The 16,562-nt window shown below is 35.6% G+C and overlaps 1 protein-coding gene and 2 pseudogenes across 2 annotated transcripts; 1 reads left to right on the top strand and 2 right to left on the bottom strand.

Moving 5' to 3' along the window:
* Positions 1-1,756: 1,756 nt before the first annotated feature.
* Positions 1,757-11,203, top strand: LOC140825658 (putative 1-phosphatidylinositol-3-phosphate 5-kinase FAB1D). Of its 2 annotated transcripts, none has more exons than XM_073187552.1 (13): positions 1,757-2,035; positions 2,752-3,009; positions 3,090-3,123; positions 3,262-3,897; positions 4,643-4,787; positions 4,868-5,209; positions 5,584-6,396; positions 6,995-7,329; positions 7,630-7,756; positions 7,850-8,005; positions 8,573-10,006; positions 10,125-10,388; positions 10,535-11,203. In XM_073187552.1, the coding sequence occupies exons 2-13, from the start codon at positions 2,781-2,783 to the stop codon at positions 10,832-10,834; spliced, it is 4,815 nt and encodes a 1,604-aa protein (XP_073043653.1). In that variant the 5' UTR covers positions 1,757-2,035; positions 2,752-2,780; the 3' UTR covers positions 10,835-11,203. The 2 variants fall into 2 exon arrangements, with proteins under 2 accessions (XP_073043653.1, XP_073043654.1); XM_073187553.1 differs by lacking the exon at positions 1,757-2,035 and adding an exon at positions 2,366-2,384.
* A 1,263-nt stretch (positions 11,204-12,466) lies between these two features.
* LOC140825656 (probable arabinosyltransferase ARAD1) lies at positions 12,467-14,805 on the bottom strand (annotated as a pseudogene).
* A 95-nt stretch (positions 14,806-14,900) lies between these two features.
* LOC140825657 (uncharacterized) lies at positions 14,901-16,434 on the bottom strand (annotated as a pseudogene).
* Between the last annotated feature and the right edge of the window lie 128 nt (positions 16,435-16,562).

Below are 16,562 nucleotides of genomic sequence, written 5' to 3'. Positions count from 1 at the left end.
TAAAATATTTACATTTGTGAAAATATAACATAATAAATACTCGGTGAACTAATTATCATCGAACGAAGGTAAATTAACATAACTAAATGGTAATAATTAGCGCCGTTCATGCCTGATTTGTATTATTTTAGTTCGAGGACTCGAGATCAGCTGCTGTTGGAAGTTAATTTATATTAGAGTAGGTCTCTAATGAGACAGTCTCATGAATCTTTATATGTGAGATGGTCAACTCTACCGATATTCACGATAAAAAGTAATACTCTTAGCATAAAAAATAATATTTTTTCATGGATTACCAAAATAAGATACCGTCTCACAAAATACGACCCGTAAAACCGTCTTACACAAGTTTTTTCATTAATATATATTATTATGATTATTATTATTATTATTATTATTATTATTATTATTACATTAAACTATGAAATTTCTATAATATTTGGCTTTGGTTTCAAGAAATATACTAGATTTTATTACAGTGAAAATAAAAATACTAATATTTTTCACATAAAAAATAGTATTATTTCATAAACATAATAGAGTTGAAAACACATCTTATAAAATTGATAAGTGACACTCATTCTTATAAAATTTTATGTAAAATGAATGGGTAACCAAATTTAAATATTCAGACAGCATTCTTTAAATTACTAGACTAGATTTTTATCCAATCACATCCATTAAAATGGTTTCTTGTATTTCAAGCTAGAATCCCTCTGTTCTCTCCTTTCTTTTAGTCACCGCCTAGAAGTTAGAATAAGATTCCCATGATAAATAAATAAATATATATTTATATATATCCACATGCTCGACAATTCTTTATTTATTTATTTTACTTCATAATATTATATTAATTAATTTAAAATTGTAAAAAGATGGTAGTTAATTAATTTAATTTATTTTTAAAGTAAATTTTGACTGTACATTAAATGAATGCCATTTCCGTGCTGCCTGAAATGCGACAAAGGGCCGTCTAGAGAGGAGATTTGAACGATGTCTATTACGCGTATTTAGGGGAGCCTTTTTCTTCGTATGTCATTTTACCAATCTACCCCTTATCTGTATGTTTACCCATAAAATATTAATGTTTAATTATATTTTATCCGGTAAAGTATTGTCAACCCCATTTGGGACTACCGATATTTGGTCAGAATTGTTTGTTTATACAATTCTTTTATAATTAATTTAATTATATTCAAATAAAAATATTTATAATTATTTATTTATTAATTAATGACATAATATATGAGATTCCATTATTCAAACGTGATATACATTAAATCACTTCCCCACGAAAAACAATAGAAAAATCAATAACATGCTATGCACTTCATTCCCGTATATATATATATATATATGTATATATATTAATTTACAGATATAAATAAAGTATTATAATAAAACAAAATGAAAACAAATCACAATATAACGATCATAAAATCTTGAGGCAGCCCATGAAATCTGCTTCATTTATTGCGGTATTTTATTTCGTAATGGCAATTGGAGTGAGCGCAAGTGTGAAGCAACTATTTCATTTAATTTCAAACAAATATATTTGGTTCGTTGTTTTTCCACTTTCATACGGATCTTTTGTTCAATGCATTCATTTAATAATAATAATTATAATTCAAGAACTAATCTTTTTTGTTTTCCTGCAAATACAGGAACTGAATGTGGATGTGCGTGTATGTATATGATTATATATATATATATACACACACACACAGATACATGGACTGGATGTTGAACAGTACAAGATTGAATTTTTGAGCAGTAACACAAGGCTGTGGGCTCCAGTGGAGACGAAACATAATTGCTTCGTTTTCATTCCTTCTCTTACCCCAAACTTTTTCCTTTTATTTTATTCAACTCATTCATCTCTTCCACTCCTTTTCGGTTACTTGAATTCTCTGATTCAAGATTTTGAGATTTCTATCTCTTGGTGCTAGAGATATCATCTGGGTTTCGAGATTGAGTTGTATTTTGTGGTACAAGTTCCAGATTATGATTACTTGTTCGTCGGATTTGCCCGGCGGTTAGTGTGTTTTGAATCATGTTATTATTATTATTTTGGGTTCTTGGAATGATTATTTGAATCCCAATATTTGGAATCAGATTCACAGTTGGATATTGTTTTGTTGCAGCTGGATTAATGTAATTTACCTTTCTTGAAAATTACGATTAACGACTTACCGGTGTACATTGACTTGACCGTCAATAATCAACCGCCTATAAATTCTCGGAGGTTTTGGTAGTTGGTTCTTGTTTTTACTTTGCATTTCAAGATCGACTTCTTCAATTGGGAATTCGAAGCTGAGCCGATTGAAATTTAAAATTTCATCTTTAACTTCGTTTTTTCTCGGTGCGGCGATTAGTCTGTCTTGGTAATTCACGTTCTTGGATTCACATGTTTATTTTTCATTTGCCCTTTGAAGTTCGATGACGGGAGTGTGTGAAGAGTTGTTTTCCTTGTCTATATAGTGATGGCGGTTGATTGAAACTGAAAATCTTTAATTTGAAACCACGACGAATCGACCCTTGTTAACTTGTATTGTTTGACTATAATGAATTAAACTGGTTTAATCTTCAAGAATGATTGTGTATAACTACCGCTACGAATTTTCTGGATACGACCTGTATTCTTTTTGTTGCTAAACGCATCTTGGCTGTTCTATTTGGGATCTCGAGTTTTTATCAGTCTTTTCATTGAATAAGATTGAATTTCTGATTTTGTTTAGTCATCATATCCAGGTTGACAGGGTTTGAGGATCACGCATAATATGTGCCATTATTGTGGCACACATTTGCCGAAGTCAAGTAATTGCACTGACCAGGAAAACAGGCATCCTGTGAAATCTAGTTGTGCGCACTTTGTTCAATTCTGCAAGTTCTGCGGTGAACAAAACTACAAGGATCCCATAAATCGAGAAAATTTTAGCTCTCAAGAAATGCCATCAATCAGTCCATCTGGTGTGTTAAGAAGCAGTGAAAGTTCTGAATCAAACTGCAGTAATCTCTCAGCTCTATAGTATTTTTACATATTATTTGATAATATTTTTTCTTCACTTACTTTCACTCTTACTTTGCAGGTGATGTTTCAGTTGATGCAAACCTTTCTGATAGGTGTGCTTTTTTACTTTAGATCAGTTAATTATGTCTAAGAAGCTTGGCCAGATAAAATGGTTTTTGTTTAGTTTTGAGAGAATGCAGATGCTTTTAATTTCCTTTGAGCTTACTCTGACTTTTTTTATTTCCTGTCAGTGGATCTATTGAAATAAGCCGCCCAGAAAATTTTGATACTTCCTCAAAAAGGCAGGACTACTCAAATTTACCAGTTAATGGCAAACATGATATTGGAGAAGTTAGCAGAAATATAGAAACTACTGAAATTGGCGAGGTCCGGGAAAGAGCCAACGACACTGTGGAAACAGCAGGTTCTTTACTTGATGATGGATCTGAGAAGTCACTTTCAGATGAAGTGGATGCTGAGTTTTGGCTTCCTCCAGAACCTGAAGACCAGGAGGATGATTTAGTGGGTAGTGTAGCAAATTATGATGACGATGATGACGAGTGTGGCGATGGTGGGGCATGGGCTAAAACTAGCTCTTTGAGCGGTTTTGGAGAAGAAGGCAGTGGAACTCAAAAATTCAAAGAGGAAAAGCTCAAAGCTATGAATGATGTTAGGAATGGGAAGTTTAAGGCCCTTGTTAGTCAACTAATCAAGTCAGTGGATGTTGATTCATCTGGAAATTATTGTGAAAATTGGGTGGATATGGTGACTTCTTTATCATGGGAGGCTGCTGCGTTTGTGAAGCCTGGTGCACACAAAGGCACGGCAATGGATCCGGATGGACATGTGAAGCTTAAATGCATCGCAACTGGTTCTCGTAACCAAAGGTAACAAGACAACCATGTCTTTTTCCATTTGACCCGTGTCTCAAAATCGGCTTTTTGCGTAGAGTGTTGGAGAATCCATTATGTCACGGCCTTTGTTATATGTTGACCATATACTTGACACTTGAACTTATATTCATCTTATCTCCTCACGAAATTTTAGCTTAACCTGTACGGTGTTTCAGTTGATATTAATTGGTCTCAAGATGGATTTTTTACTTGGTTTATTATGTGCTACAGCATTATACACGGGAAATCTTATCTAGCTATTTTGCATTTTTTTAAAGGTCTTTGCATTAATTAAATAGCATCACCTTGAGTTTCTAATTTTCTGATTGTAAAAAGGGTCGAGGTCTTACCTTTATGTTTAATTACACCAACGGTCCAAATTTGATATCCATGCTTGGAATGTCCTGGAGTCTTGATAACAGTTCATAAGGTTCATAATGTACATATCTACATTGGTAACCTCAAGGATATAGAGGTCTACACATTAGTGTTACGAAACTCGTATATCTGGAAACAATACAATGTATCTTCAATTATGGACATCAAAATATGAAAGAGTTGATGATTTTACATTTCCTATAAATATTTTAATCATGGATCATTGTACGATTGTGTGTTTAATGTATCTTCGAAGAAATGCTGTTTTTTTTTTCCTGAATGCAGTAATTTCTAATTTAATGCCAGTAATCTCTTTTGTGAACTGCATATTATGAACGAAATTTTTCTATACATTCTGTAGCCAAGTAGTTAAAGGGTTAGTGTTCAAAAAGCATGCTGCTCACAAACACATGCAAACGAGGTACAAAAACCCAAGACTGCTGTTGATCCACGGGTCACTTGATCTTTCTTCTGGTGGATTGTTCTCATTTGATTCAATGCAACAGGTAAAACATGAATTTCCTGTTTCAATCCAAAAACACGATTTCTGTATGACCATCCTTTCTGATTGTATATTCATTCACAGGAAAAGAACAATTTAAAATCCATTGTTGAGATGATAGACATGTACCATCCAAATGTTATTTTAGTCGAAAAATCAGTCTCTCGTGACCTACAGGAGTCTATTCTTGCTAAAGGGATCACACTAGTCTTTGATATGAAGCTCCATCGCCTGGAGAGAGTCGCTCGTTGTATCGGTTCACCTATCTTGTCATCTGAGGTTACAATTGGCCAAAAACTGAGGCAGTGTGTTTCCTTTCATATTGAAAAGTTTGTGGAAGAACTTGTTGTTTCCACAGAGGCTGGAAAAAAGCCAAGTAAAACGTTAATGTTCCTTGAGGGCTCTCCTACTCGCCTTGGATGTACTGTAAGTCTTCCTTCTCTGAAAGGATCTTTTTTTTTCCTGGCGTAAGAAAGTGTTTTGTGGGTATGACACAAAATTTTCTATTTCGTAAATGGTATCCTGTGTATAACTTGTGGAAGAAAAGATGATAGTGTGCTAGAAATCAGGCATTCATTGTATGGAACACTAGGAAAGTGACTTGCCGATTCCTGCTACCTATTAGATTCGATCTTGTCAAACATTTGGGTTTAGAAACACCAGCCAAACTGTTTCCTACACTTCTTTTAATAACATCATCATTCTTTCATTCATACAAGCTTACCTGGAATTGTTTTTTGTATGAGTCATGTTGTTATTTGAGCATGGCCTCTATAAACTAACACACTTTTCATTCCCAGATTCTGTTGATGGGAGCAAACAGCGATGAATTGAAAAAGATTAAATGTGTGGTCCGATGTGCAGTTGTCATGGCATATCATTTAATCCTTGAGACATCTTTCCTTATAGACCAGAGAGCAATGTTTTCCACGATTTCTCCCTGTGAAGTAGTGGACCTAGCACTCACCAATAATAAATTGATATCTGTTGGCTATGACAAGTCTAGCATTTCTTCCCAAAATGAATCTGATGCAGAAGTTGATATACCTATTTCTGATGGGGTCCACGGAACATGGTCTCATTATCCAATCGCACTGTCAGAAGAAAATTCATCATCTTCGTTTGAGCCTTACAGCACGGCAACATTTCCTGGATTAACTCTTTCAACATCTATTCAAAAAGTTATGGATGATAGCTTTCCTTGTTTTTCAGACTCTTCTCTGAGTAAGCCCAGTTCACACAATTTCAATGGAAGAAACGAGGATGACCAATCTGAAAATGATATTCAGATTGCTATGGATTCAGATGTGGTTGACCAATGTGATACTAAGCGTGAGGCTAAATCTGAGGGGGACAATTTGCTTAATCATGAGAAGCCATTTATGCCAGAGTCTTCAGATGCTCAAAATCTGAGTGATAGTGCTGAAGAGCAAATGCATAATAAGGACGAGATAAGCTCAGTATTGGATTCCGAAAGTATTTTAGTCTTGATGTCCAGTCGCAATGCTTCAAGAGGGACTGTTTGTGAGCAGAGTCATTTTTCTCATATTAAGTTTTACAAAAGTTTTGATGTTCCTTTCGGAAAATTTTTACGGGATAATTTACTCCGACAGGTTAGTTAAACATTCTAATTTTGTGTTCAAGTCATATTTTTTAGAACTTTGTTTGGCATTTTCAAAGTGGCATAGTGAACATATTTTTTCAGTCACGCAATGGTGTTTTGCTTAACCTAGAACATGATGCTCTAGATGGATGACAGAATTAAACCTTAGCTTTAGAAGCTTGCTTGTCATTACATTTATCAATTCTTTTTAAGCTTGTTTTTGCCCTTCAAAGGGTAAAATTCTACCAAAATCTGAAAGACATGGTCCCATGGATGTGCAGTGGTGTTAATAATTCCTATCTTAAGTTTATGACTCAGTTTTTGGCAAGTGATATGATTCACTTGCCTAATGGCATCAATAGTGGTATTACCCTGCTTTAGTGATATTCTCAAAAATTAATATTTTCATCCTTTGGTCTATGAAGTTGCTTTTGGACGACAGTATTTGAGGTTGTTTTTTTCCCCTTTTGTTCAAACATAACGTTTTACTATGTTGAATTAACTGACTTTTTTTTAACAAACTGGTCCTTTGAAATGATCTGTGTGATTTCTTTATTTTTCTTTTATAGATCTGTTATCGTAAACTGTGTAAAAAATTTTCTGTGCAGGCACTCCAGTGTAAGACTTGTGGTGAATTCCCTGAGGCTCACTTTTACTACTATGCACACCATAATAAGCAACTAACGATCCAAGTGAGACGTCTTCCTGCTGAAAGAAATCTGCCTGGGGAAACTGAAGGGAAGCTTTGGATGTGGAGTCGCTGTGGTCAGTATAAACTGCATGATGGAAGCTCAAAATCTACAAAAAGGGTGTTGATATCCTCAGACGCACGAGGTCTATCATTTGGAAAGTTTTTGGAACTCGGTTTTTCAAACCAATCGTCATTCAGTGGTCGATCCAGCTGTGGTCATTCTTTTGATAAAGATTTCATCTACTTCTTCGGGTATGGAAAATCTCTAACGATATCGGAAAGTCTATTAGTTGTGCTATCCCTTTAGCTTAGTGTCATAATATTTTCATTTCCAAAGATACATATTATCTCTAGGTGATTGTCACGGAGAAGATTGTTGTCTCCTTTATGCAGTGTTTTCTTTTTTATCATTGTCATTATCTTTCCTCTCGGTTTTGAAATTCCCCCTTTTACACTACTTTGTATTGTTGCTCAACAATGACCTTTTAAAAACTAGATGTAACCAATTTTTTGGTTATTTATCATTTTATATTTTTCTGTCATTGTTTGCAGATTAGGCCCAATGGTTGCCATGTTCAAGTACGCTCCAGTTGCAACATATTCGGTTTCTTTGCCACCTCAAAAGCTGGAGTTCAGCTGTTCTGTCAGAGGAGACTTTCTTAATAGAGATTCTGAGGATGTATGAATGGTTATACAATTAATGCTCTTGTATCATTGCCCACGAATCTGTGATCTGCAATTTTTAAAGTTTTTTTATATTTCACTCTTTCAGGTGTATTTGAAAGGGATTTCAATGTTCAACGACTTTGAAGAGTCTTTGAAGGATATAGGAACTCGATATGCTGGCGTAACTCTGAATATTCAAGGATCGATCAAGGAATTTTCTGACATCGTAGAGACGTTGAAGCAGGAAAAATCTCAGTTTGAGGTTGTCATCTGCTAATTATTTTTTCTTTTTATCATCTTTTATTATGTGGTAAAAGGGCAGAAAGAAGTATCGTATTGAAGCATGAGATAAGATGATGTCCTATTTACTGTGATATGACCTTGTACGCTCTGCATACAAATATTTGCATATGGAAAATGGAAAGCATACTTCCACTATTTTATATGAGCTCTGATTTTGTTTTTCCAAATGTTATTTAGGAATTAATTTTAGTTGTTTATATTGGTATTCTCTCAAACCTACCTCATGTCACCACGGTAAAAGGTTGGATTCTGGTCTAGCAAATTGTTATATCATGGTTTGGTAATATTTGTTTTCGCTGTTGTAGACGGAAAGAAAGCAGTGATTTGCTAAGACTTAATTCGTCGTTGAACTTTTTTTTATCTTTCACATATAATTAAGAAGAAATTACTTCATGTCAGAAAACAACTTTTAAGCTATATTTTCTAAAAGTTTAGTTTTAATCTATATTTCTTTGCCATCTTATTGTTAAAAAAAACTTAACAGGGTCATGACTGTTTTTCCTTGATTGCGTAAATGTACAATTAGGTCGACATTAAAGATTTGGTAAAGAATGGAAGCGAAGGAGATAATGTTTGTAACTTTCTAAGTTTGAATAGACTACGACTGGAGCTTTTGCTTGAATCATATCTATGGGATCAAAGACTACATGCATTACTCTCATCGGATCTTAAGGTGGTAGATACCGAATCAATTAACTTACAGCCGACCAAACAGTTACCACTAGAAGATGCAATTGCAGGGCAAGAACTTGATACAACTGAGATTGCTGTTGAAAATTCTGACAGTCCTCCCGAATATACTTCTGGAGCTGAAAATAAGTTTGACACATGTACTGATTCCAGTGAGTTTCCAATTGAAGACATTCCGATTCATGGACCAGTTGAAGGATCTACAGAAGATGATTCGTGCTCCATAGATGAATTGGATGAAAAAGGATCAGCGGTTCCTGATATCTTGGTGAAACCTACTTCTGAAGATTGTTTTAATGATATTAAGAGAAACTCCAGTGAGGGCAATTTTGTCCAGACGGAATCAATTGCTACTGAAGTTGAGTCCACTGGTTCTGATGCAAACAGTTCTCTCAAAGGTGACCACAATCTATCTGTTTCATCGAACCTAGAAAATGATAGAGCTTGGATATGGGCTCCATTTTCAGACATTCGGCGTGAATACACGGAAGATATCCAGAGAGGATACTTGCCAAGATTTGAATCTTTAAACAGCCACGCGGCAGAATCTACGGCTCAGAAATTGATTGCTGATGAAGGTTCTCGACTGCACATTCCTCTTGGTACTAAGGACTATATTGTGACCGAATATGAGGATGAATTGTCAAGCATCATAGCTTGTGCTCTGACATTTTTGAAGGATCGAGCTATCGTATCGGAGGATCCAACAGTGGATGCTCGGAAAGAGAGAGGAATGGATTCTAAGTCGAGCGGGAGTTCTCAGAGCATGACTCGAACATTCTCTTTGGGTTCTCCTCGTTGGTCTTCATTTGGTTCTTCAGATTCCGACAGCTTTCAATCTCCACTCGCCATTTCATCAGAAGATTCACATTCATCAAGTTTTGATGGTTTAGATTTGTTGGATTCATTATTTTCTTATGGTGCTGGCCACCCACAAGTTTCTTTGGGTTCAGGGAAGAGTCACGGGAAGCGTAAATACTCTGTTATAAGTGTATATGCAAGCCAGTTTCGTCAGTTACGAGATCGGTGTTGTCCTTCTGAGATCGGCTATATTGCTTCTCTAAGCCGTTGTAGGAACTGGGATGCCAAAGGTGGGAAGAGTAAATCTTTCTTTGCCAAGACCTTAGATGATCGATTTATTATCAAGGAAATTCAGAGGACGGAATTCGATTCTTTCATGAAATTTGCTCCAAACTACTTTGAGTACATGAACCAGTGCTATGAGCTGGGAAACCAGACCTGTCTTGCTAAAATTCTTGGCGTCTATCAGGTGAATTATATTTGCTTTGATCCTGGTCCAAGTCATCATCATTCCACATCTATTGTGGAGCTGTTCATAAACTAGTCCTTTTTTTTCCACTCATTCTTAAGAATCTAAGCTATTTTAGGTCGTCATTCGAGCGAAGAATGGTAAGGAGGCCAGGCATGATCTCCTGGTGATGGAGAATCTTTCATTTGGTCGGCATATAGCTAGACAGTATGACCTTAAAGGAGCTTTACATGCTCGATTTACCGCCTCTTACAATGGTTCAGGAGATGTTCTTTTGGATCAGAATTTTGTCAATGATATGAATGTTTCACCTCTCTATGTAAGCAGAAGATCAAAGAGGAATCTGCAGCGGGCTGTGTATAATGACACACATTTTCTCAATGTGAGTTACACATTTTTCTTCTGCTTCTTAATTGTTATCATCTACTTGTCATTATATCAATGTGGGTTACTTATTTTTCCTTCTGCTTCTTAATTGTTATCGTGTACTATATATCGGACTGACCTTATGTTCAATTACTTTTTTAGTCAATCAATGTGATGGACTATTCTCTTCTTGTGGGAGTGGATACTCAAGGTCGTGAACTGGTTTGTGGGATCATAGACTATCTCAGACAGTATACTTGGGACAAGCAAATTGAGAATTGGGTTAAATCTTCACTTGTTGTTCCTAAGAACCAGTTGCCGACTGTAATCTCTCCCAAAGAATACAAAAAGAGATTTAGAAAGTTCATTGATACACACTTTCTGAGTGTACCGGATCACTGGTGTTCCCGAAGATCTAAACCTTGCAAACTGTGTGGTCCTATCGAGGAAAATGGTTTGTGACTTATGAACTCCCAAAAGAAAAGTGCCGACAGTGAATTTTCTCATTCAACAGCTCAATAGCGATGGAGAGATCACCCTGGTTTTTTTGAGATCTTTCCATTATGGTATAAAAAATGGCTACTTCATTTTCAAGAGACTGGCTTTTGTTATATCTTCTTATATTGTATATAATTGATCACAAAATCGTAGTCCCCTCTTATCCTGCTACTATTTTCTGCAAAGTCTGAGGGTGTTTTGCTATCCCATGGTAGGTTGCACATATATATATTTTCTTTGTATTCGTACAAGTAATTGTAAAATATCACTGTAACTCAAATTTTTTTTGTCGATTACTTGCCTCAAAATACAATCATGGATGTATTTGTTGAACTATGAAAATACTCTTAAGTTTGATTACTAATGGGATGATTCTTTGTAATGCGAAAATATTGATTACTATCCGAAATAAAGTGATTCATTTCAGATGCAAGTTAAAAGCACACCTGGATTTTACATGCAAGTTAAAACTTTGGATATGAAATTTCTGTTCAGGCACATACCTTATTTTCCTTGGCGTGTCTGTGTCTGATAATCTCTCCAAGTAACAAAAATGTGGCACATGGAGCTTTGTAGTAGTGTATTTACGTAAGCTGGGTTGAGTTCTGAAATTATTAAACATTATTCATCAATCCTGAAGATGATGTAGGGAGATGAACAGGGTCAGAATCCAACTTTGAACTGTGTATGGCACGGGTTTCATTTGAAGCGAAGTCTCTTTCTTTCAATGGGGTTAGAATCATTATCTGCAGCATGGCCCCTTTGACGTGACTTTCGTTTTCAACTTGGGAAAATTGAACCATCTCCACTTCGAAGATCATTATAATATCTACTTTGAAGCCCGACAAACTTGAAGTTGTGACTACAAGATACTGAAACGATATATACATATATTGAAGTCATTATATAACCGGATAAATCTATTATTAAACTCAATAATATATATATATATATAGTTTATTTTTCTTCATTAATTAATAGACTTTGATAAATTTTAAAATATATAAATATAAATCAAATCTAAATCTATATAATGATACATATAAATATAAATTTATGTCATTCTTTCAATTAAAATAAATAATAAAATAATATTATTTTGATTAGTTTATATTTTTTATAATTAATTAATGAATTTTATTTATTAATTCAAAAATATATAATTATAAATATAAATCTAATCTAAATCAAAATGTATATAAATTACATGAATTTTTTTATTTATATGTATATCAGTATATGTATTATATGTGATGAAGTAATTGTCGGTAGGGATGTAAACAAACCAAACCGTTTGTGAGCTATTCGAAGCTCGATTCGATAAAAGCTCGTTTAATGAAGCTCGTTAAGATAAACAAACCAAACTCAAGTTTTACAGTATTCGACTCGTTAGCTCGTGAACATGTTCGTTGGTAATTTCATTAGTAATCTTTTAGATGAAAAAATAATAATTTTGATATTTGATTTATTGATTTTGTATATTATTTATGAAATATATAGAAAAATCTATTAAATTTATTTATTATAATAAATTTACAAGTTTTAATAAGAATAATATATAATTAATATTTATTAAGTTCGTTTAAGCTCGATAAATGCTTGAATAAGCTCGTGAGCCATGCATATATTCGTTAAATAAAGCTCGAACTCGGCTCGATTAAAAACGAACCAAACTCAAACATTCAAGAGTTCGGCTCGGCTCGGCTCGGCTCGATTAGATCCCTAATTGTTGGGTGATTAGTGAGATGCATGACACTCAAAGGACAGTTAAGCAAAATTTAATTCAGATCCATCGAATAAGAATAAAATAAAATCATAAATTGTCTGCCCACCCAAAGAGAATGTTCGAGTCATGCTCTGAGAACTCCCGCTCGACTTAGCATCCATTCCTCTCTCTTTCCGAGCATCCACTGTTGGATCCTCCGATACGATAGCTCGATCCTTCAAAAATGTCAGAGCACAAGCTATGATGCTGGACAATTCATCCTCATATTCGGTCACAATATAGTCCTTCTTAGTACCAAGAGGAATGTGCAGTCGAGAACCTCCATCAGTAATCAATTTCTGAGCCGTAGAATTTTCAACAGCAATCTCAGTTGTATCAAAGCATCACCAACTGCTACGAAAACTGAAAATTCAGAATAATCCACCATTCCTTCGAATGGGAGTTCTATGTTGTCACTAACAACAACTGGTATACAGAGACTCTGGATGGCATCAAAAAGCCTACGTGACGTAGGCGTGTCTCTAGCTGGGTGCAAACAGAATTCTGATGTCCTCATTCCCTTTATTGACGGCTCCTTCCAGGTGGCACTGGGGAAGCCTTCTTCTATAATGACTCCAGGTTCATTGATCAGTAAATCCCATAATTTCTGTCGAACAAGTCCACCCTACATATAGCAAAAATAAGTTGATAGAAGTTTTGGACGAGCATAAGTCGATGGCAATGATTGTAATGTGATTAATTGATCAGCATATAAAGAACGAATGTCAGAAAAAGCAATAGCTGTAGAGACAAATATGGGATTAAAAAGAGCAAAGAAACAAATGTTCTTCAGACAGATATGTGAAGAATGACGTCGTAGTCGGTAGCTCAGCAGTGCATACCATTTACAGACAAGTTAACATATATTCGGAAATGTTAAAAAAAAAATTTAGTCAGTAAGTCATGAAGCAACATTTTCAAGTTCCTAGCAAAGAGGACATTACTAACCCGATGCCTATGCTTGGCTATTTTGAAGTAAAGAAGAGTGCCTTTTCTGGTTTTCCAAAATGTGCGGCCTCGGAAGTGCAAAATGACATCTTTCAGCACTGAAACTGGGGTGTGATGTATCATCAAGTCAGATGAGTTCTTGTTGGAAATGCGACCGATAATCACAATCCAGTTGAAGGACAAGATAAAATAAAAATCAAACAACCACCAATCCACATAAGAATACAACAGGTCAGAATAAGAATCCAACCTCGGTTTTTATCCATCTTGCTATTTGTTGCTATATGTCCAACTTGGCACCCATGCCAAAATTGCTAAAAGTAAACTTTTTTATTCATATACCATTTCTATGCGCGTGTGGCGCATGCAAGCTCGATCTATGCTCATTCTAGCTTTGTATTTATGTTCGCAAACCACATCGAACGAAGGCTATGGTTCTAATCCTCGTCCGATTATCTTGATACACCTAATTTATTGCTTCAATAAACTCCAATGGAATCCATCATTGCTATCGAGCTTTTCAAGCAGCAGCAGGATGGAAATTAAACGAAATGGAGACATTAATAACATATATACAATAACACTTTGGTATTTACCGGTGATAACAAAGACATGATCTCTGCCACCAGACTTCTGCCAAGCCTCTGAACCGTATCAATCACCATTCTTTGCCTCTTATAATCCTCATTCTCCTCAACCCTGTTTCTAAACACACCTTTATTAATCAACAGCTGCAATTCAGCACTTAAAGCTGCGAAAAATGGAACGAAGATCACATCAGCCTCCCTGTAATCGAAAACCCTTCTCCCGAAAAACTTTCTTTTAACCTCTTCGGCGCCAATAAATCTCCCAAGATCCAGTACTCCGTGCTGTACTGTTTAATTATTGTGTTTTCAGTATAAGGAACGTGTTTTTCGAAATATTTAGGCAAAAGGGTCTTTCTTATTTCGTTGTCTACTTCGCTTCCAATCCTTGAATCGGAGTTCAAAGCTCGGTATTTTTCTAAGAGGCCATAGTTGAGGGATCTGGAGAAAATGTAGACGTTGATGGATTCCTGTTTGGAGGACAGGGTAATTTGGTAATTCAGTGGAGGTTCTGAGTTATTGCTGGAGTTCCAGTAGAAGAAGGCGAGTGAGAAAATGGAGAGGGTAGAGAGAATCAAAAAGAGGGGTGGAGTTTTTAGGCACATTGAAATTATAGTTTGACTCTCCGAAGTTTTCATAATATGTGTCTATGTATGAAATAAAATCACTGGAAGATTTTCATGGGCAACCATGAACGATCAAGACATCAAATGCCATAAATTGATAACTAAAGTGGGAAGAAATCTATTCAAGTTTAATTTCTTGATGTTATCACAATACTTGGTATATGTCCGACGCTTACACTAAACAGGGAATATAAACAATTTCTACGAAACTTAGAGCCCTGATAAGTCCCCGGAGCTCAGAAGCTCGCCATGGGCTTCATTTTGAAAGTTTTCTACACTCGATTGGTGGACTAACACCCCAGAACTGCTGCATCAAAATTTCAGTCTCCAACAAGACAATTTCTACGAAACTTGGAGCTCTGCTAAGTCCTCGGAGCTCATAAGCTCGCATGGTCTTCGTTTTGAACGTTTTCTACGCTCGATTGGTGGACTAACACCCCAGAACTGCCGCATCAAAATTCCAATCTCTAACAAGGTCCCTTCTTACGGCACGGCTTCTGACAAGTCTTGGAGCACCTGCGACCTCAGAACTACTTGGAATGGAAGGTTGGGGCATCACCTTAGATGATGTGACATTTGGATTAGCTCTAGGGTGTGGAAGTGATGTCTTCCTGGTCAAGCAATTGGCAATAACATAACATGTTCCTTCATTGTCTGCACTTGAAACAGAGTAGCTTCTGAACGAATGGGATGGGCTTTTTACTGCCGTTGCATACAAGACATGCCAGACTCATGTTGATCAAAATATGATGTCCTTCGATGCTACAAGGCAATCATATAAGAAAAGAACACAGGTCCTTTTCAACATCGAGCTACTAGGAAAACAGCTATTGTAAGTTACTTGTCAGCCATGAAGATCAACTGTCAACCCCGAGGAGATGGCACCAGCTTTCAACCATATACAAGGTTAGATAGACACTCGAGAATAAATTATTACTATTTCAAGACAAAATAACACAAATTTCTTAATCAAACCCATGCATCATTCTAATTTTCACATTGTCGATTTCTAATGCGATTTGAAGATCACTGAACCAATAACACACCCCCCCCCCCCCCCCCCCCCACCCAACACACACACATTTTCCCACGAAAAGAGTGATTCAAAGATTAGCTTGATACAACACTCAACAATGAAATCATTAATCTCGAACCCTAGACCTTAAATAAGAGATTCAAACACAGGAAAGTCATAAAGTTCAGTCTCAAACACAATTCTTGAGAATCAAGAACCCTATTTTCAATTAATGACAAACAAGAAAGTATTGATCTCGATTCCCTCCGCAAACACCAAAATTTTCAGTTTCATTCATCCCCATTTGGAAAAAAACTAGCAATACTACTTTTCTCAAAATGGGTATGACAAAAAAACAGTGATTGACAAAGGTTCCAAATTCAAGAAGTATAATCTCAACCAACAACTGATCAAATCCATAACAACCAAGAAACAGCAAAAAACGAGGGATCTAATTAGACTAACCTGAAACGGCTCTGGACATGTAGTTTGTGAGTTGTGTAATTAGTTTTGAAAAATCCAGAAGCGTGGAATCCTGAAATGTAGGATCTTGCACCTCAGTGACTACATAGTTTAGCACCCCGAGTGAAGAATCGTACGAAAATTGTTCTGACATATTCTTGTAAATTTTGCTCAAAACTATAATATTTGTCAAAAAAAGTTTGAAAAGAAAAAAATTGATAAAAGTAAAAATAGTAAATTTACCAGAATTAAGGATGAAAAATCTTCAGTTAAACCATACTACTAAATTTTT

This window comes from Primulina eburnea, chromosome 3 (genome assembly GCF_022965805.1).
Source record: "Primulina eburnea isolate SZY01 chromosome 3, ASM2296580v1, whole genome shotgun sequence".
Classification (NCBI taxonomy): domain Eukaryota; kingdom Viridiplantae; phylum Streptophyta; class Magnoliopsida; order Lamiales; family Gesneriaceae; genus Primulina; species Primulina eburnea.
This window is presented reverse-complemented; position numbering and strand designations above follow the sequence as displayed.